This window comes from Corylus avellana, chromosome ca6 (genome assembly GCF_901000735.1).
Source record: "Corylus avellana chromosome ca6, CavTom2PMs-1.0".
NCBI classification, from domain to species: Eukaryota; Viridiplantae; Streptophyta; class Magnoliopsida; order Fagales; family Betulaceae; genus Corylus; species Corylus avellana.
Window position 1 is genome coordinate 10488137 of NC_081546.1, and position 22884 is coordinate 10511020.

Here is a 22884-nt window from a genome sequence, read left to right on the forward strand (position 1 = left end):
GGGAGACAATTGGTATAAATTATATGGGAATGGATGTAACTGACCAGGTAACTTTTTTTCTGTTTTTAGTTGTCACTCTTTGGGTCTCTCTTGTTAACATAACCAATGCTATTTATGTTCCTGATGCGCAACAGGTAAGAAAACGAGAGAGGATGGCAAAACTTCGAGAGGAAATAGCAGTACAAAAGGCCAAGGAAACAGAACTGAACAAAACAATTCATATAACAGGTTCAATTACTTGGTGAAATATATGGAGTTGTGAATTTCACTTCGGTGCGCTTCTGGAGAAGCAAAGTTTACTCTGTTTTTTTTTATTCTCTTGCAGAGGAGACAATGCGAGCAAAACAAATGCTAGCTACAATGTCCCATGAGATAAGATCTCCTCTATCTGGAGTTGTTAGCATGGCTGAGATTCTTTCCACCACAAAAGTTGATCAGGAGCAACGACAACTGTTGGATTGCATGCTATCTTCTGGAGATTTAGTTCTTCAACTTATAAATGACATTCTTGACCTTTCGAAGGTTGAGTCAGGTTTGAATTTCATCCTTTCTCATTTTCACTCCCGTGGATGTTCGTATTGTATACAATTTATACATTTTACAATCTGTACTCTTACTTCAGTCTCTTTAACAATAACTTCATACTGATACAAATGTTATTAGATAATCAGATTTTGTGTGCTATAGTCAGGTTGTCAATTTTCTCTATATTAAACACATCATTTTTCAACTGCTTGTTATGGTTTAAAGCTAGATTCTCTATGAAAGATAATCTGGTTTTAGTCTCATTCCAACAGAGATTGCAAAATGACTAGTTTCAGGAAATGGAAAAGATCCTAACCGTCTAGGATCAACTTGCAGGGTATATGTTTTTATCACTGATAAAGGGGCTTAAAAGTTCATTTCCTAAGCCTATGCATCAGTTAGCAAACACAACAAACGCATTTTAAGTGGAAATTGACTACCTTTAACTAATTAGGTATAAAAAGATCTGCTTAAACTGCATTGGCACACACACATTTATACATAATATATATTTTTCATTACACATACGCACATGCACACAAACACGTATATAGGGTTAGATTTAAGGTATACCAAATTTGTCTTTTTGTTAGTATTACACCACTCAATAACTTTTAGTCAAATTAATGTTTTGATAATCCCCCATTAGATTACACATTCTCTCTGCACTAAGACACATGACAACTTTCATGTCAATAGATGTAATTTAGTTTTAAATACATCAATTCATCTGTTTTTGCATATTTTTCAACCCTTGGATGTGATGTGTCGACATTGACTTAAAATGAAAGAAAAATAAAATTGTAAACACATTATAGATGAAATATTTCTCAATCTCTAATTCTCTTAATATTGACAAGCAAAAATATTCTACGGAGAGCATTTAATCCAATACTAGGTTTGTTAATAAAATACCGTCCAATGGAAAGTTTTTGAATGGTGCAGTATTGAAAACAAATTACATGCAACTTGAATTTGATCCATATGTCTAAATTTATCGATATGTATGTATATGTGTGCGAAGATGTACATACATATTATGGGCACTAGACGGTGCCAAACACATGCGTATTTTTGCTTTCTGTGCATAGAATCCTTGATGGATGCACTCCCCCAATATGCTGATTTTATTCCTATATGTTTTCATTTTTCTTTAGGAGTTATGAAGTTGGAAGCTACAAAATTTCGGCCTAGACAGGTAGTAAAGCATGTGCTTCAGACTGCCGCAGCATCATTACAGAAAATTTTGACCTTGGAAGGACATGTAGCAGATGATGTTCCTGTAGAGGTGAGAACTTAGATGAGCTTTCCTGCCACATTGTCGAAGAGTTCCACATTTTCTATATTGTTCTTTTTTCAAAAAGCTACAAATTTCCTGCAGGAAATCTTGTCAGTAAACTATATTACATAATAAGGTGCACCTACATGTTTTTTCCCCTCTATTTTTTGATAACTTATAAAAAAATTCACGTTATAGAAGTAAGTACTAAGATGAAATAAAGGAGTCCCTAAGAGCTAGTTCAATCGGCTAGGATCACGTTTAATGAAGTGGAGGTCACTAGTTCGAATCCCCTTCCCCCTCTTGTGTGGACATATCAAAAAAAAAAAAAAAAAAAAAAGATGAAATAAAGGAATGGTAGGGTTCGAAGATGAAATAAAGGGGAAAGCTTAGGGCTTAGGTAGCCGTTTCTAGGCTGTGAACAGCAACGTGGGGGAACTGTAGCAGATCTGGTTTTGTGGTTTTGTGGTTTTGGAGGCTAATAATGGATTATGCTAGGGTTTTTATCCCATGAATTTTAGGGTCCTAAGGGTGAGAAATAAAGGTCAATTGTAGAGTCTAAGAATGATAATTATTATTATTATTATTATTATTATTTTTTTTTTTTAATTTAATTTTTTTCTAGAAATTAAAGAGATTAAGAAGAAGATAGTCCTAGGTATCAGAAATAGTTTTCCTAAGTATCACACTTAGGGTTACTTTGGCATCACACTTTGGAGTAGGATTGTATCTCACAAACCTAAAAAAATCACATTTATAAAAAACTAAACCTAACCCTAATAAGACTTGAAACTTTAAGAAACTTGACTCTGTGGGCTTTGACTCATAGCCCAAACTAAATAATTAATAGAACCTGTACTTAAAATTCAAAAAAATAATATAATTCAAAATAAGATCTAATAGACTAAAAGTCCAGCTAATGTCTAGAAAAAACTTGTTCTCGAGTTATGAACTATTGAAGTAGCAAAAACTTCAGTGTCTTAAATTGTTTTTGTTAAAAGTAAATGAACTTCATTAAAAACACAGAGCGCGCATTCAAGTATACAGGAAGTATACGAGAAAAATACCTAACAAAAAATGGAAAAAGATAAAAAGAAAAGAAAAGAAGTCATGAAAACTATAAATATGAAAACACTAATAGGCAGCCATTCAATGGTATAGAGTATTGAAGAAGAAGGCCCTTAATTCTGCCACCATCCTCTTATTGTCTTCAAAGCTTCGTTCATTTCTTTCTCTCCAGCTACACTTACCACATTGGGATCATCTTCCAGACAACTTCACTTACCACATTGCCTTCTCCAACAAGCAAAGAGATCTATGACTCGATGGGACATGATCCATGCTAAACCAAAGAAAACGAAGATAGAGTTTCATAAGGCACTAGCTATCTCACAATGAAGTAAAAGGTGGTCAACGGTTTTCCCACTCTTCTTGCACATGCAACACCAATCTACAACAAATGATTTGCCACTTTCTCAAGTTATCCGAAGTGAGGATTTTACCAAAGCGGCCCACCAAGTAAAGAAAGCTACTCTCAACGGGGCCTTATTCCACCAAATACTCCTCCAAGGAAAATTATTGTAAACATGGGGGATTAAGATACAAAACGGTCTAACATCAAACAACCCTTCTTGGAGGGGACCCAAGAGAGCTTGTCCTCTCCACCTTATCTCAACTGATGGAATACAACTAATTGAAGAATGAAGTAAAGAGTTCCATCTCCCAATCATGTGCTGCTCTTATAAAAGTAACATTTCACTAAGGATAGCCCTTGGATAATGGAAGATAATCCGCCATGGAGGTATCTTTAGAGCAGGCAATCCTAAACAGCTCTAGAAACGCTACCTTAAGGAGCTACTCCCCACACCACACATCATGTCAACCTAATCTCTGAACTGTCACCCACCTCAATTCTTGTATACTTCGAAAACTCCTCTCAACCCCTCCTATTGAATTTCCAAAGACAAAATATTGTATCCTTGTCAATGGACAAAAAGCTACAAGTTGAATTTTCTTCTCTTCTTTTAAGACAAAAATGATGATAATGACAAGTTCAATATTTTACTAAGTTAGTGTAGACAATATGGCCTTCTCTTGATGTGAAATATAATTTAGGGAATGAGACTCGTCTTTGTCCCTTATATTATTTAATTTCGTCTTGCATCTTTTCAACTTCAACTTCAACTGAATACTACATCTGAAGCAGGACAGCAACACAGATGTTTCTAGGCTTATTTGATAGCAAACATTTGACGAAAGATTAGGCTTTGAAGTTCTAAAGCATGTGAAAAGGAAGTAGAGAGCTTATGACTTAGATTGGGTTTGAAAAGGTTGAATTTTTAAGAGTTTTAAGGACTGGAAACAAAAACTTTTGGTTGCAGGATTTTCCTTGACAGCAGAATTTGAGGAGAACCAGGGTTGTTTGGTTAGGGTTTTGTCGTGGAAAAGGCTGGAAAAATATTAGGGGTTAAGGGCTTCAATCAGTGTAACTGTGTAAGGAGAGGGATTTAGTTTTGAAGACAAAACGAAGACGAGATCTCAATTTCTGGAGTTGCTGTTCTGGACAATGAACTATAACCCCGGAATGAAACTTTGATACTTCGGGATTGTTTGAGAGATATTTGATGGATGGATGGTTTACGCTTCTCTAGGATCGGATTTTAGGGAACTAAAATTTGATATAAAATTGCTGAAAAAGTTAAAAGGAAAATGTGAAGAAGAAAGAGCATACACACTTAGGCATCGTACATAAGGGCCCTGTTTGCCAATGGCCCTGGAACGGTACTGTTTCAGGGCTAGTACTGTAACACTTTTTTAGGAATACGTGTTTGATTGGTTTTAGTGAAAATGTTTTGTGGGGAAAAGTGAAAAAATATATTTTATATGAAAAAAATGTAAAAAATTTGTTTTGTAGTGATTTTTTTATTTAAATAATAATAATAAAAATGATTGATGTGGTATAAAAAGTATAGATGTTGGAATTAATTTTGAGGTGAAAAGATTTTTTTTTTGGGATTGAGGGAGGCCCTGGAACAGTACCGTTCCAGGGCCATTGGCAAACACACCCAAGGTTTCCTTGGCATTTCACTTTTGAAGGATTGCATCTCACATACCCGAGTAATACTAGAAGTCATTTTTGTGTCACTCAAAGAATAATGTAGTTTCTAAAATCATCATTAGCCTTATGATTGATTATTATTAAATTTTGATCAAATGGTGATTTTAAAAGCCACTTTATTTTTAGAGTGACACAAGAGGAAGATAAGAGTGACTTGCAAAATTACTCCACAAACCTCATAAGCATATTTGCAGCAAAGTTTTCATAAGAGTAATGCTATTTAGTAGACTTCAGTGCACTACCATACAACTAAATGGCGTGGTAGTAAAAATAAGCTCTTTGATCATCACTTTAAAAAAAATAAAATAAAAAATCATGTGTTCTAAGGGCTAATTTATATTTTGACCTCATCTAATATATGAGCTTTGACTTCTAAGCCCAAATTAAATAACTAATAGAACCCATAATTAAAATTCCAAAAACATAATAAAACCAAAATAAGACCTAATAGACTAAAAGTACAACTCATTTCCAGAGGAATAAAATTAGGAAAGTATCCTTCACTCCAAAATTTGAATAAAACTATAATAAAATAAATCCACCTTCTTGCTGCTTGCGTCATGCACAATTTTTTATTTATTCAATATTGCTTTTGCATCTTATTTAGTTTAAACAATATACTCAATTTTCAGGTCATTGGGGATGTTCTAAGGATTCGACAAATTCTCACCAACTTGATCAGGTACCAAACTTTGTAGGATTTATGTTTCTTCTTTTTGGATTCACTAGATGATCTATCCATATTCTGGAAAGTAAAAATTGTTTGCATCTAGCTTGCAATATATTTACCATGACACCACCCCCCCCCCCTCCCCCTTTTTTTTTTTTTGTTGTTTTTGTTTTTGTCTTTTATCAATTTTTATATCAGCATATCTAGTTTTGCCTTTAGATACATTCATTCTATTGTTAATGCTTTTTAGAGGGTTTTATTTTTTGTTTTGAAAAAGTATTCTGATGTGGGTGAAAATAATTTTGAGTTTTTTGTGCTTCTGGTTGTTTATTAATATTTTTGTTTTGGAAAGATAAAACAAAAGAAAGAAAGAAAGAGTGGTTTCTGAGTATTTTTTGCTTTTTGCAGCAATGCTATCAAGTTTACTCATGAAGGAAAAGTTGGGGTAAACCTTTATGTGGTACCAGATCCATCTTCTGTAAAGGGAGAAGGATGCCATCAGAAGTTGACTGCAGATGAGTCGACATGTTCAGCAAATGGACGAAAAGAAGAGAAATGCCTATCAACATCTCGAACTATTGGTGATTGGAAAGGTACCCATGGTCAAAGACACATTGAAGGTCCTTGCCAAAATCATCCATCATGTGATGAACCTAGAACCCCACATAAGAGTAAAGTCTCAGTAGATGGAGATAATGAGGAGCAACCTCATTCTCCTGAAACAAAAGTCTGGATACGCTGTGATGTGTATGACACAGGAATTGGAATACCAGGTAATGCTCCTCTCTGTCTGGAATCTATAAGTTTAAACATAGAATTCAGTATCTTTGTTGCTTTTATGCTCTGGCTCTTCCCTACTTCTGGTTGATTCCTGTCATTGTAAGCAGTAACAACATTTTTCTTAAAACATGTTACAGAAACTGCTTTACCTACACTATTCAAGAAGTACATGCAAGTTAGTGCGGATCATGCCCGAAAGTATGGTGGGACTGGACTAGGACTAGCAATATGCAAACAACTGGTAAACTTTTCTTGCCATTACTCCCCCTTCCCCTGGTCTCTGAGGCAGTACAGACATTGGAGGTCAGGAGCATTGCTCCACTTGTGCATATAACGTGCTTTTTATGTGTACCTTTCTTTCTGTATGTCATCTATCGTATCAGCAGATCTTTTCATTTGATTAGTTGTCAAGCACGTACAGCTCATTAAATTTTCTTATTAATTGTTATCCCTTGAATAATTGAAATCAAAAGAATACATGATTACTAGAGTAGAGATTTTATACACTAGCTCTGCTAAATATTGCAGATCACTGAAACATTCAACCAAGTTGTCACTGTAGCATGAAAGATGAGAAGTCAAGGGCAAGTTCCTTTTTTTTTTTTTTCAACTTCTTTTGGTAAAAAACAAATTTCTTGTTCAATATTGTGCAACTCATGCTTCTTAGGTTTTTGGTTCAACTGCATTGTACGAAGACCAAATATTGAGGTGAATTCCTCTAAAACACAAAAAAATATGACTGCTTGAATGATGTTCTCAGAACCGCTGAGAGATCCAATGGTGCAAACCCTCTTGATCAATAAGGAAGGCTTTTTAAGTTATAATTAGCAATGAAGAACGGACCGCATATAGTAAGAATAGCATGCTAATGGTTGTTAAACACCAAGTCCATGTCGGAAGCTCATTTTTCTGGATCTATATATATTGGTCCAACTCTTTATGAAGACTTCAAACTCTGTGAAGTCTACTCTGATTCATATCAAATTAGTTGGATTTTGGCATTCTAGTCTTTCAATTAATGTAGAGATTCTCTCAGACTAGAAAAATAGGGGACGTGGTTAGCTCTATTTTCAGATTTTGCAGCCCTTCCAAGTTCACTTTCGCTGCAAGGCTAGCGTAATTGTTTCTGTATTTCTAGTCTTAGAGCACATTTATGCTGAGCCTTGGACAAGCAAATATTCCAAAATGGATCATTGTGTATGATATTCATGTTCAATTCCTTTTTCTCTGGTAAACATTAACTCATCATTTTACTGTAGTTAAATAATTTGATTTCTTGATGAAACGAAGTTTTCTTCCTCCCTAAAAATTTCAAGTATTTGAAATAGGTTGAGCTGATGGGAGGTCATCTTACGGTGTCGAGCCAAGAACACTGTGGGTCGACTTTTACGTTTGTACTACCATACAAGGTTTCAACCGCATCTGATCATTCTGATGATCCTGATGAGCTCTCAGATATGGCTGATCATAATGCGGCAACTGATGAAGCTACTGAGAGATTTTTCCAATTTCAGCCTCGCACTTTGGGTTCACTATTCTCGTCTAATGGGTCCAGCAGGACTAATATGGGGTATACCAGGTCACATAAACTCAATGGGTTCTCAGACAATTCTTACTCATTTCCCTCTAATAGTGTCAGATCAAAGGAGACGGCTTCAGTTGAGGAGGCATGTTCTGTGGTTGATGATGCAGAGACACTATGTCAACCAGAGAGTTCATCAAGCCATAGCCCAGACCCTGCTAACCGGGATACAGTTTGTAGAGGCAAACAGTGTCAAGATGACACAAGTTCTCAGTTCCAAAATCCTATTATAGATTCCACTCATCACAAAGAAACAAGCAGAGAAGTCGCTGTAGTGGCAAAGACAAGAGAACCCCAAGGAACATGTCAGAGGCAGGAGAAATCTGATGCAAGTTCCCAGTGCATTTCTAGCAGCAGTACGGAAGTACCCAAATCAACATTAAAACCTAAGATCCTTCTTGTTGAAGATAACAAGACCATCGTAATGGTGACACAGTCAATGATGAAGCTGTTAGGCCATAGCATAGATGTGGTGAATAATGGAGTTGAAGCTGTGTGCGCAGTTCAGCATCATAATTACGATCTCATTCTCATGGTACTTTCTTGAAAGCCAAATTTTTTGTTCGGTTACAGTTGCCTTCATTTGACTTGGTGTCAGTCATGTTTCAGGACAAATAGACACAACACATCCATCCTTCCCACTCTCTATTTGCAAGGGTAATAAGCGTGAACAGTAAAAGACGATCTATAACAATAAGGGTCTGTTTGATGGGGCTACTTGAACAATAAGCCTTTGAAAAATATAAGTTGCCTACAAGTTGCTTGGTAACTGAAAGGTGCTTTGTTGATTTTGTAAAAGGACAGTTTTTTTAGGCAGCTTTGAGAAGCAGCCAAAAGTTTCTTTCCAACATGCTTGCAGCTTCTCAGCAAGGTCGTAGCTCTTAAAAATGCTCAAGTTCTCCCAAACTATCCCTAAGATCTCTTGCTTCCCCCCTTTATCGTGATTCTAGAAACTCAATCTTTAGTTTGGCATCGAAATAGGAACTAGCGAAATAGGTGCTTGCCTCTTTGATAACAAACATGAGTATATTTCTTTCAAGGCATTCCATTCTAAAACTTTAAAAGATACAGTGAGAGACTACACACATTTGAATGTACAACATGTGGTGTCCAAACAATGGCCAAGTGCTTGGCCTCAAAGCAACTGTAAACATGGTTCTGATTAAGCTAGAAGGGTGGGGCTTTTTCTAGAAGACATGCATCTTTTCTGTTATACAATAGAAGGGACAACTAAGCATCATCATAAACATAGACAGTACAGCTTGATTGAAATACAGGAAACTCAAAATTAGCTGTAATGCTAAAGGCCTTGTTGGTTTGTCTTGGGCACAAGAATTTTTAGTTTTTGGTAATTGTGTAATATTTGAATTTTTTCAGGATGTCTGCATGCCAGTTATGGATGGCCTTCAAGCTACAAGACTAATTCGTTCTTTTGAGGAAACTGGCAATTGGGATGCTGCAGTGAAGGCTGGAATTGACCAAGCTTTGTTGTCTTTGGATTCATTACAAAATGGTCTGGGTTCTACACCATCTGCAATGCGGAGACCCATCATAGCGGTGAGCACCTCAAATCTTATTTGCCTGCAATATATATATAAAACTCAACTACATGCATGGTTTGTCAACTAGCTGAATTTAGCCGATACTTGTGATGTTATCCTCTTTTTACCTGTTTAATAGTGGCATTGATCAGCTTCAATTTATCAACTGTTGGGTCCTAATTTGATTATTAAAATTTCTGCATGAGTGATCCTTTCTAAGCATAGTTCTACCACACACCAAATAATAAAGAAGTTTTAATTTTCACATTTGACAAACGGATTGACTTCTCAAAGGAATGATCTTCTATTCAATGATCTTCACTCTCTGCAACTTCTGATGTAGATGCTTATGTTATTTGTTAGATTTTTTTAAAACCATTACCATCAGTGTTATCATTGTTTAAATTACATACATATACAAACATGTGAGTGTGTACTCTGAAGCATCCACTAACTAAACATTTGGTAGAAATGCAGATGACAGCAAATGCATTGGCAGAGAGTGCAGATGAGTGTTTGGCAAATGGTATGGACTCATTCGTGTCAAAGCCTGTAACTTTGCAAAAATTGAAAGAGTGTCTTGCAAAATATCTACCATCATGATATCTCTTGTAAATTAATGCTTGTGTATAAAAATGAAAGCGTGTTAGGAAAGTTTTGTAACCAATATGCATCATGTTCTTCTCAACAGTTAGTATCTCCTCAGAAGCTGTATAGGTCTATGTCATATTCTTTTTTGTCTCTCTCCAAGAGCCTTTCACATTGTTTTTCTAAGGAGGGGAGGCATCTATGAACTTTAGTTAGGAATTAGGAAGTGAAAGCAAAGGCATAAAGTGATAATTTTATGAAAATATATATGCTGGCATCAAAGATGATTGGATATCTCCACACTAAAGTCTTTCTATTATATTCTCATTGCCAATACCCAAACCAGACAAGGTTCACAATAGAGTAATTTAATTTTTATGTGGTATAATATTTATATCAGTTATACAAATGTTTTCCCTTTCTCCCCCTTTTTAATTAGAAAAAAAAAGAAAAATTGTACAAATGTTTTTTTTTTTTGGGACAGTGCAAGAATTGTTTGTATAACTCAATCTTTCTTTTACAACCAATAAAAAATTTATGGTATGGTATAAAGTATTGAAATATAATGAAGTTATGATACTATGTTGAAGTTTGTGAGAAAATATAAAATACGAAAATAATAGCAGAAGCAAGAGAGAGATATGAACACAAATAGTTACGGATGGTTCGGTATTAGACACTTACATTTAGAGGTGAAAAAGTAGTAAAATTCACTAATCGCCTTTGCTAACCGCTTAGGCGATTAACCGGCGGTTAGCGGTTAGTCCGCTTTTTAAAAGAAAAAAAAAAAGAAAAAAAAAAAGCAAAACGATGTTATTTCTATGGTAATACAATAATATCATACTACATATGACATCGTTTCTAAATTTTTATATATATTTAAAATTTTAAATACAAAAACATCGTTTCATGTATAGAAATAAAATGTATCATATTATATTTATATATAGGCGGTTAACAATTAGCGGTTAGAGGTTTTGGAAAAACCTAAAACAGCTAACCGTAACCGCCTAGGCGGTTAGAGGTTTTTCCTAAACGCCTTCAAAAGTGGTTAGCGGTTTAATGCAATTCCCGCCTTTTGACCACCACTTTGGATAACCCCTAGAGCATTTATCCTTAAACTAACAACTATATTTCTTATGCTTCGTACATAAGCTACTATGAAAGGAGCTTGTTTCCGACATATTAGTACCTGAAAACATAAATGATCAGTTAATGGACATGCTACTGGGAAAAAAAGGCAATTTTTAGGAACATCAATTCTTCACTACTGGCCATTGTGATATGGTGAAAACCGGTCAAGAAATTACCAACGTTGTATTCCGAACAAATGTGGCATACTAGCAGAACACAGAATTAGTTGGAACTACAATTACTTACAATTAATATATGTTTAAAATGCATTAAGTGCTTTCGTAATCTATTCATGGGATTCTTGATTTGGGAGGACAATTATCTCCATAAGGGCTTCTGGTTGAGACACTTGATCGTTTGGACTGAGATTAGCATATTCTCTACAAGGTGTTCCTGGATCTCCAAAGAAAGCCAAGTGGGATTCCTCGTGTGTTGAATGGTTTGATGGACTTGGTGGGCAATTTGTGTTTGGTGGGGGTTCACTTTTGTCTTCAAATGCTCTCTTTCTGAAAATATGCGAGGAGAGGTCTTTTCTGTCAAAGATTTTTAATGTATGCCTAATTCTTCTCCCTAATGAGCCTTCTGAATCAAAATGCATCAAGATTTGCTGCCTCTCCTTGTAAAGGAACATGCACACAGAGATGATGATGGCTAATGAGGAAGCAACACCGGCAATGAGGAATAGGCCCCAAAAGCTTGCCAGGCTGAGACTATTAGAAGGAACTTGGGGGTTGGAGTCTAAACAATTAGAATCTTTCCCTAGCCATGCATTTTCAATCTCTTTCATTTTCCCTCCTTCTCTCACATTTAAGATTGCCCTTGAAACATCAGCGACAAGAGGGGAACCTCTTTGAAAGGCCTGCACATCATAAAAATAAGAAATAATCTACATAGAAACAACATGCATGCATACATACACAAACACAGGCACATAAGAAACAAGATAGCTTACAAAGCCAAAGCCATCAGTTTTATATATTAATGGAACCGCGATATACTTTGAGCAATATTCTGTCAGAAAAAGCTTCATGTAAGGGATTTCATCAAAAGCAGCAGCTATACCGCCATTTGCACTTCCTTTGGCTAGAAGCTCATCACATTGATATGGAGAATTATATCGCCGAAGCTTACTACTGTCAAATTTCATTTCTTTTAGGATTCTTAAAACAAAAGAATCTTCCTGGTATCCAACATACTCCCCATTCTTAATAAGCTCGTTGACATCAATAACAGTTGGTTGCAGCTATTGAACTGTTAAGAGTGACGTCAAACTTGCAGTACTATAGCTTTGAGTGAGTATGAACACCACGAAAACCCATACAATCACCACAAACCTAGCGCAGTTGCTTAACATTGGCTCCCCTGTTAATTAAATGCAAAAGGGTTTTAGGAATGAACATAATTGCGTATGTATGAAATTTCAAACGCATCTAATCCAAGTATATATAGTTGTCAAGCCACTAATCCAATTGTAAAGCTAGACACGTGACAAAGGCCGACACCTATAGAGCTTCAACCTCACTTGACAATCAACAACTAATCAAGAGAAATAATTCAACAGCAAAAAATATTGACATTACTTCATTATAACAATAAATAGATCAACAATACTCTAACTAATTCTTCGAAGAGTCAATAATAACAACTAATTGCTCAAAATTTTATTACTATAGACTATAGTACTATTAATTTTAAATCTCCTCACGTCCCCCAACAAGCAAAGCAATTCTATGTATGCTAACCATGTTAGGGATAATGTCCTTAAATTTAATATGATGTGTATGCCATTTTTAGTTTATGAATAAAGTTGTTTATTTTTTGAGTTTTATTAGAACATTTGACATATCATTATATACATGTGTGTAATATTTATGCATAGAGGCATGTTACACAACCATCTTTAAACCATCTTTAAACCATATGTATTTACAAATTCAATAGATCAACCATTAGATTTATGGACTTATGTAGACCCCACACAAATTCAATTATGGATTCATCCATTCACAATGGAGATGGTTGAAAAAGAATGAATTCTATCATTTCTCTTATGCATATGTAGTCCCTATGTTATGTTGAATATGGTTTAGGCTTGTTAATAAGATCATTATATAGAAGATCTAAGCCATAATACCTTGTCAATAAACCTTAGTTCATAGTTATTAATGGAACTATGTATTCTATTTGATAAGACTATAACATATCAATCATGATGGTCTATCTTAATCACGAAAGTGGAGACTTTTGATTAATATGTTGGTGTGGTTATAATGCATTGAAATGCACTGTGTGAGTTGTTATTCTACATACTATTGTCAATTGAATAACTTTAAGTCACGACTGCTTATAGCATGGACTCTCAATTCTGAGACGAATGTGAACTCAAATTTGTAGTGTAGGTCACTTGAATACATTTAAGAGTGTGATCTTTCCTATTTAAAATTTTGATGCATTTGATGATCACATATAGCATTGTGGGAACACTACTCAATATGGAATTCATGATCAATTTGATTATAATGATGAAAGAGAAATGGAATATTCCATTGAGATAAATTTAATAGGAATTGATTATTCTAAATCTCGGGCTTGAGTATTTTAGTAAGGAGTTACTAAAATTAACTCCGTTCGCTTCTTGTTCGCAGATCGTTCGAACGTGGGGCTTCATGAAGACTTCTAGTACTTCAACCTGAGAGCTCCGTCGCTAGCCATTTGATGGCCGTTTGAACATGAGTCCCGTGCAGCATTCTCATTACTTTAACCCAAAAGCTTTGTTCGTTAGCCGTCTGAACGGTAGTGGCGATGCAGAATTTTGCTAAGTGTTCAGCCTGATACACTAATGCTAGGGTTTCCATGTGTCAGCAGTACATTTTACCTAGCCGCATTCGAAGCACCATTCGAATGGTAGTTAGTCAGTGGAGAGTTGACTGTGGCAGGCAACTTAAATGCTCGCAGGAAACATGGGAGTATGTGGCCATTATGTGTGCCGCGTTCGAATGCTAGAAGTCATCGTTCAAACGGTAGTTGGAGAGTGGACAGCTCAGTGGAGTAAATGCTTGCAAGAATCCAAGAAAAGCTGTCTACCTGTCGCCACTTCAGCATGTGAAGCCAAGGCCGTTCGAACGCCCAGTAGCATTGTCCGAACGCTAGCCAGCAAAGCTCACCTAACACAGCTGAAGGGTATCCTCATTTCTGCCTATAAATAGAGAACTCATGCTGCTCATTTTGATCAAGGAAAACAGAGGGCAGAAGCACAAAATTGAGAGAAAAATCCTAAGTTCTTTGAGTGAGTTTTTCCTTGTGTGCTAGGAGAGGTCTTTGTACATGAGCTTCGTCTGTATACTCTCCTAGAGTTGTGCTGTAATTTATTTTTAGCAACTCATGTGTCAAACAATCGTGATAACTTGCAGCTTGTTAGAGGTTCTGGCAAGGGAGGTCAATAGAAGAAGTACCAGAGGTTATGAGGGAACTACCGCTACAAAAGGCAAGAAGGGTTACTTGTCTAGATAGGTTTGTGTCAACTACAAAGGTTTTGTAAGTGTGAGCAACTTGTAATCTCATTCTTCTATAGTGAATGATTTCTTGGGTCTAATGCCCCGAAGTGTTTTTTTTTTCCTTGAAGAGTTCTTCAGGTTTCCACTTCGTCACCAAAAATACTTGTGTCCATATGCTTTACTGTTTTACATATTTTTGGTGATTGACTGTTTGCATGCATTAATTTTTAATTCTGCATTATTTGTGAGATACACCTATTCACCCCCTCTCTAGGTGTACTTGGGAGTCTAGATAGTAACTTTCAAATGAAATAACAGCAAGTGCTATTTTAGTTAAGTTGGAGGAAACACCATTGGCAGAGACTAAACCGGAAGTAGTCAGTTATGATGAAGATTGGATCATTGGCTTTGAGGTGAGCTCCAATCACATGAGAAGTAAATTGGGGGAACCAAAAGATAACATGCAATCATGTCTTAAAAACATGGAGGGATATATTGTAGTGACCCAAATAATTAACTAAGCTTAGGTAGCTTAGTTAGAGGGTTAATTTGGACTTTGGGTCAATAGGAATAGCTGGAAGGACATTTTGGGAATTTGGACTTTCAGATCGGACATACGCTAGGATTGCCAGACGTACGCTCTTGTCTGTAGTAGAGGACGTACGCATAGGGACTATCGGATGTACGCTGACAATAGTACGCCATACTCTACCAATAGTACACGAACGTACGCTGGGGAGCACACGAATGTATGCTACTTTTGGAATACCCTTGGATATACCTAGATGTACGCTATAGCCTTTGGACCGCTAGGTAAATAGACCGGACGTATGCCCCTATAGTACCGGACGTCCGCTACTTTTCAGAATAGTTGGTAAGCGCCCTCTACTTTTTCTCACCTATAAATACCCTCTATCCCTCACCCTTTCACGCTCATTTTCGCCCCCAGGCTCTCAGAAACCATTGTGTGAGTGTTTTGTGAGGATTGTGTGAGTTCTTGGAGAAGGAGAGGTGATTCTTGGAGGTTTTGCTTCAAGGAGGTAATCTTCTAAGCTTAGTTTGTTCCTTAGTCGTTATGTTGTTTAAATGCTTTTCTGTAGTTAGCCTAGTTGGTAATTTGTAGCTTTTAGCTATGCCTTTTATCTTGATTCATGTTGGGTTAGCGTGTAATTCTTGTTGGACTTATTTCCCTTTGCATGGAGGTGTTGTTTTGAGATAGGAGGTCCTAGGAATCCGTTTGGTAGCTTTAGAACTAGTTTGGGAGGATAGGAGGACGATTGAACCAAATGAGGTTCTACCTGAAACTCTTTGAGCGAACGTACGGCCATGAGATCGGATGTACGAGCTTTCTGGGCGGACGTACGGCTACGGACCCGGAAGTAGGGTCAAAAGCGTTCCAGGGAACGCCACTTTGGCCAGTCGTTCGATAACCTCTATTTTCATGTTCTAGGTTTGTTTTAGTTGGATTTAGAATTAATGATAGGTCTTTTCTCAGTATTCAAGGTTATGGAGCCTCAAGGGAATTTTATGGAGGAGCCTTATGACCCGGGTGAGTACAAACTCACATGGATGCTTGTTGTCACTTTTCCCGCATTGCACATCTATTTTATATATATATAAAACATGCATATTTTGCAACTCTCATGAAATACATTTTAGAACTACTATGAACTCTCTTTTGCGAAAACGTATGTTAATTAACAAGATAATGATGAGACTTGTAAAACTATACATGTAAAAGACTGATAAGATTAATTGCATCGTATGACATGGTACACCGGTACGTGCGAGATAACGCCCATGGGCTTACTATACAGGTTAACTTTATGGTCAAATGTGTGTATGTGTGGGCTTTGGATCCAATAGTTTTGTGACCAAGGTGCAACCATTCCCTAATGGATGGTCACTATAGGATGTACATCATTAGTGGTGTGGGCGACCTAAGGTCGGACTCGGTCGTGCTACTAATGTTATGTACGGTAGCATACAATATCCGGGACATTGGTGTTGTATTACAGGTTCCTCGGGACAGGGCCAACCCTACTGAGAAGGGGTAATATTTCGGGTAGACCATACGGTTGAACTATTACTGTTACTCTATATCATATGCATATATCATATATCTATATCACATCCATGATAAACTATCATCTCATAATGTTGCATGTACTTTATAAACAACTGAGTTCACTATTTAATGACGGGTACGTCATGTGCATTTATACTCACTAAGTCATCGGACTTATGCTTGTATTATTTTCCTTTTTTCTACATATGTACAACTATGTGGTTATAGATAGTTTAGCAAAGGCGGATACCGCGAAACTTCCGGTTATTGTGGAGGATTGACCTGGGAGATGCTTGAGGACTTATTGCAAGCTTAGGCGGGTACTCATGGTAACTAGTATTTTTGAGTTATGTTGTAGACTTAGAGCTTTTATGCATGTCTGCATATTAAGGCATAACATGAATCCCTTGTAAAGATGATGATGTGTATAGTATGATTTCAGCTACTTTGATATTCTTTGGTAGATGCTCTGGTTGTAACGATTATGTTTATAGAATCTTTTGTTTCCGATGTTTAGTATCCTTTCTTTCGAGGAATAGAGGTCCCTAAGTCTTGTTCGGAGTGGAATAAGGCTGGGAGATGAACTGTGGAATTAATTACCAGTTGATTAATTTCCAGGGCGTTACATATATACCATTAATTGGTGAAATTGAGCAAGAGCCATAGTCAAAAAGAGCGAAAATCCCATGGAAGATTGGTGTGCATAGAATACTAGATGTCATACATTCTAGTATTAAGAATTAAAAAAGGAAGAGCCTCTTTCATTTGAAGAAAAAACTGTAAGCAGAACATGGAGGAAAATAAAGGAAGAAGAGCAAGAGGTGAAGAAGAGCAAGAGGAATAAAAACGTGGAGACTTGTCAACGTGAAATATAGTTCCAAAATTAAAGGATGTTACACCCATTTCCTACCAAGGGGGGTCAATAAAGGGAAGACTTGTCCATATGGATTGAATAAAAGATATAAGGTGTTGGTAGTAGTTTGACATGAAAGGGTGTTAGACCCTTTACATTTTGGATTTTATTTTTAATAATAATAATAATAATAATAATAATAATAATAATAATAAAAATTTGCTTAAAATTTTTTGTAGCACAAGAAACTAGGTTTTGGAGGGGACATTAGTGCTTGTCCCTATTTTTCTTTCTTGAGAGGAGAATGTTCTACTTGACAAAATGATTAGTAGTAGGTTATTGAGTGTTTAAATTAAAATAAAGAAAGGAAGAGGCACACCCCCTCCAAAACCAAAAAAAAAAAAAAAAAAAAAATGTTAACCATTCTAATTAAAGGGATTTTGCAAAAAGCTTCATGGGAAGGAAGCTTTCTGCAGAGGACGATTTCATAGTTCATTTTTTTCTCTTTCTTCTCTGCTTGTTATCTCCCTAGAACAATGAAAATCTTCTCCCCTTAACTCTTAAATGCTGCATCAAAGGAGGAATGGCCTCGAGCATGGAGTTGATTTTACAGTCTGCAAAATCGAAGAACATGTCTCCTTCCTCTTGTGTGTATACATAAGACCATACTCTTTTATTTTTTTTTTACAAGTGTTTTGATTTTTTTTTGTAACAAATGAAAATACATAATAAAACATCTTTTTTTTTTTTTTTGGTGAGAGAGAGAGAGAGGAAGGCTCAAATAGTGTTCATTCAACAAGGTGAAACTCCTCCCCTTCTTTAATTTTTGCTTTAATTCCTTTCTTTTGCTTAATTCTCTTTTGGTTTTAAGTAGTTCTTGGAGGGATTGTTGGGATTTTTGGCTGAGTTTTTGATTTTGATTTTCTTGTTTGAGAATCAATCGAGTGCTGAAGTTTTGGCTTCAATTTTCTGTTTTGTTTTGCATTTGGCTAAAAATAGGTGGAAATGTGAGATTTTTTTTTTGGTCCTTTGTATTGGATGAAATATAGGTGTTTGGGTGAAAATTTTAGTTTTCTCCACGGGGGCAGCTGGTTGCATAATCCTAACACTTACCATGTTGTCCTACCCCCTAAGGGCGTTACGAGGAAGGTCATTGCTCGAGTTTCATTCACTAGCAGCTTGTATGATGAGGGTGTGAATTCGATGGCGAATTCTCTTCAACCTGGGGAGGATGATGTAGACCAGAAAGCTAGGGATTTCATAAAGAGGGACGGGACACTCCTAGGAAGTCACCATAGTAATTCCTGAGACATGAAGCTGAATTTCATAGTGCTTCGTCTGCAACTATTCGGATGAGAGGAATGAAGTGACTTCCTGAGAGCTTCATCTGCAGCCGTCCGGACCGGATTAGTCATAAAAGTTTAAACTGACTTATTTTTTATTTACTACTAGGGTTAGGATTTTGGGGGCTATAAATACATGCTTATAAACCCCAAGAACGTAGCTTTGATTATCTTTCAGTTTTTATCAATAAGAAGCCTTAGAGTTGAGTTTCTTCATTATTTTCCTTCAAACCCTAAATAGACTTTAGCGTTTTGAGAAGATTTCTTAGATCTTTGATAGACTCAAGGTTTAAGCGATATTTATCCCTCCTTTCTTGTTGTTTATCTTTGCAACCCACAACGTCTTACTGCATCAGTGTGTCTCCATGGGGAGCATCCATTTTGTTTGTAAAGAAGAAAGTCGATACTATCCGGACGTGCATAGATTTTCAGGAGTTGAACTCGATAATGGTAAATAACAAGTACTCCTTACCAAGGACCGACTACCTACTTGATCAATCGAAATGAACGAGTTTCTTTACAAAAAAAGACTTTCGATCAGGGCACTATCAATTGAATATACAAAGTGAAGACATTGAAAATACAACAATCAAGACCTGGTATGTCCATTAGCAGTTTTTGATCATGTCATTCAAGTTGGCTAACACACCATCAATTTCTAAGGACTTGATGAATAATGTATTTCACAATTACCTGTACTGGTTAATGGTCATTTTATTTGAAGACATATTAGTCTACTCGACTGATCATCAAAAACACGCAAACCATCTTAGAGTAGTGTTGGAAATATCTCATCAACAAATTCCTTGATAATATATTTTTACCATCTCCTTTTAAGGGTTTTGGCTTCACCTCCTTGCTTGGTAGGAGTATAATGTTCACATTATCAAAGATGAAACAATATGTATTTTTGTCCAATGATGCATGGCAACCTTATTAAATTGCCATGGTGCACCTATAGAAAATGACAAGTATCCATGGCAATTACATCACACCACACCTTATACCTATATTTAGACCAAAGGGAAAAGAATACTAGAGAACATTTAAAATCCGTCACCTTTTTTCCTTTCCTAATTCATGCCAATCGGTAGGACAAGGTTGCTTCTCCATCTTAAACTCCAATTTATGTACGACCTCTTCAAACACCACATTGTCATAGCTCTTTGAATCAATCACGAGCCTACAAACCTTACCTCTTGTGGTACAAGTAGATTTGAAGATGTTGTTACACCTCCAATCTTCCCTTTCAACCGTACGTATGGGGTGTAAAGCATGCTCTCCTAACTACCAGTAAAGGACCTTCATCCATCTGAAAACGTTCCTCACCGATCACCTCTTCAGCATCAAATTCAAGCCATTATTCAAAATCAACCAAGGCATCTTCATCCATATATTCCCCGGATTCAATAAATAGGCCTTTTCCATACCGATCACCCTTTGTACATTCCACTACCCTATAACCCGATTCACCAAATTTAAAGCAACATAGGGATGTGCTCGATGAAGCTACCTTATTATGTTGCACATTTGGCTTTCCTCTAGTTTGTGTAGGTTTGGGTTACACCACATGTAGGGGGTGTGGAACTAGTGCCGTTATTACCCACTAACTCTTCCTCCTATCAATCTCAAAGGCCTCCTAAACAACGTCTTTTTATAGGTGTAAGCTCTTTGATATGCTTCATATACATTAATAGGGTCAAAGAAATTTAAAGAATCTTGGAATTGTTGTCGCATGCCTCCAATGTATCATGAAACAAACTAATCATCATACTCCACCAAATCCACTCGAGCCACTAGCTTGTAGAACTCCGCCATGTATTCGTATAGGGTCCTCATATAATTATAGGGCAAGAATGCAGCCTTCATTTGCTTTAATAATTTCTCTCAACTATTGATCATCTCCTTTTTTTGTTGCACTCTACTTTACTTTACTTACTGCCACCACACAGCAACTCTTCCTTTGAATTTGGTTGCCACCAAAGGAACTCTTCGATTATCAAGTACTTCTTTAAAGTCCAAGATCTCTCCTACAGCAACTACCCAATCAAGAAATTTGTTAGGTTTCAAGCAACCTTGGAATTCCAGGATGTCAAGTTTCAATCCTCACTCCTATTTACTAGCGTTGCTTTGCGCCACAACACACTCCATCCTCGTTGGAAAAGAAGGCTGGATAAGTAGTAAATTATTCTAGAAGAATGAAAATTCCATACTTTTTGGTTTCTATGAAAGAAGTTTTTAGATTTGTAATAGCCATGCAAGTGTGTGAAGGTGGTATATGTTGGGAATAAGTGTACAAATGAGAGATTTTTACAGCGGAAAATACAAATTCTCATCCCCAAGAACATTTTTATGAAGAACATGTGAAGAACTGTTGCTATTTAAAATTAAATCACAAGATGAAGAATACTTACTTGGATATCAATGGCCACACCTAGCTTTGGGCAAAAATCTTTTTGCTTTTCTTCTTTCTCCAAGAACACGACAGATCTTAGGGATGATAAGACCTCTAGATCTTCTCACCAATGACTGATAATAACCAAAAGAGTGTGGGCTCTTACTTGACTCTTGAGAGTTTAGGCTCTTCTTTATTTGTAGGCTTAGCATGCTAGCAGATGTGGAGATTTAAACAATGTGGGACAAGTGCTAATTCTAATTTAATTAGAACTAGGAGAAGCTAATCCTAGCTTCACTAGGATTGAGGTGGACAACTAGGGTTGTGAAAACCCTAACTTCCACTTCTCCTTAAAGTAATGCATGGGGCCAGGAAAAATTTTGTTGGCCTCATGCGCCTCCCTAGGGATTTGGGCCCTGGGTTTTATCTTAGCCAAGTCCCTTCAATTACCAAGCAACGCATAGGGCGAGGGAGTTTTCCCTGGCCTCATGCGTTCTACTTGATCCTTGGACTTCTAGGTTTTATCCCAATCCCGATTCTCCATACGTGCATCTCTGCACTGTATCTCGCTAGCCCATGTTTTAAATAAATAAAACAAGGAACCTAATAAATAAGAAAACCTATTTTTAGTTAAATTACATCAGCTTGGTGAGGGACCTAAAGAGAAAAATAATTATTGGCTTAAATATGTCTATAATCATATCTCCCCGAGATTCGTTACGCAACAATATTTTAATCACAATTAATTCCACTAAATAATTGTGACTACACTCCAATAAATATTTTTGATTAAACAATTAATTCATTTGACTTACTTAATGTTGACTTATGATCACTCCATGAAATATTCCGTAGTAAAATTAAGGCTAAGGATACTACCACTTAATTCTCTACCTCTTTATCCTTGAGTCACTGAATTTTACATTGTTCTCATACTTGTGAAAGCACATGTATATATTTTGGCATGCCAACCAAAATGCTTTGGCCGAAGACTTAGAAAATAATATCCATAAAATCTATCTTAAGGGAAAATTTCTTGTCTCTTTGTCCTCCGACAAAAGATTTGGATTCCCTCCTGGAAAAGGCATTCCCACAATGCTTCATGCGATTACCTAACATATCGAGGTTATTTATGTCGTGTCCCTTATTGCCTAGGTGTGAGAAAGTGGATGTGCATATATAGAGCATACTCTCTCTAAATGGTATGAGGCTTTTTGGGATAAACCCAATAACAAAACTGTACGAGCTGAGGCCCTAAGCAGATAATATCATACCACTTGGAGCGGGGTGTTACATATGGTATCAAAGCCGAAGCCCAACCTGAGATTGGAGGAACATGCACAGGCCCATGAAGGTCACCAACGAGGACAGTAGGTCCTAAAAAAAGGTAATTCTGGCGTCCCACATCGCCTGGGTGTAAGAAATGAGATATGCTTTTATAGAGCATGTTTCCCCTAAATGGTATGAGGCCTTTTGAGGGTAAACCCAATAACAAAAGCATGCAGGCTAAGGCC

The 22884-nt window shown here is 36.6% G+C and overlaps 1 protein-coding gene and 1 pseudogene across 1 annotated transcript in view; one reads left to right on the top strand and one right to left on the bottom strand.

Annotated features, from left to right (window-relative positions):
* The window catches only part of LOC132185157 (histidine kinase 5), a 13428-nt gene extending 3047 nt beyond the window's left edge, over positions 1-10381 (top strand). The window contains exons 3-12 of the mRNA XM_059598969.1: positions 6-47; positions 135-228; positions 326-532; positions 1683-1813; positions 5555-5604; positions 6001-6365; positions 6510-6613; positions 7701-8489; positions 9332-9511; positions 9973-10381. Coding sequence (XP_059454952.1) covers positions 6-47; positions 135-228; positions 326-532; positions 1683-1813; positions 5555-5604; positions 6001-6365; positions 6510-6613; positions 7701-8489; positions 9332-9511; positions 9973-10098 — 2088 coding nt within the window. The 3' untranslated portion in view covers positions 10099-10381. The remainder of the gene's footprint in view (positions 1-5; positions 48-134; positions 229-325; positions 533-1682; positions 1814-5554; positions 5605-6000; positions 6366-6509; positions 6614-7700; positions 8490-9331; positions 9512-9972) is intronic.
* Positions 10382-11503: 1122 nt separating this feature from the next.
* Positions 11504-22884, bottom strand: part of LOC132185158 (glutamate receptor 2.8-like) — a 30580-nt pseudogene continuing 19199 nt past the window's right edge.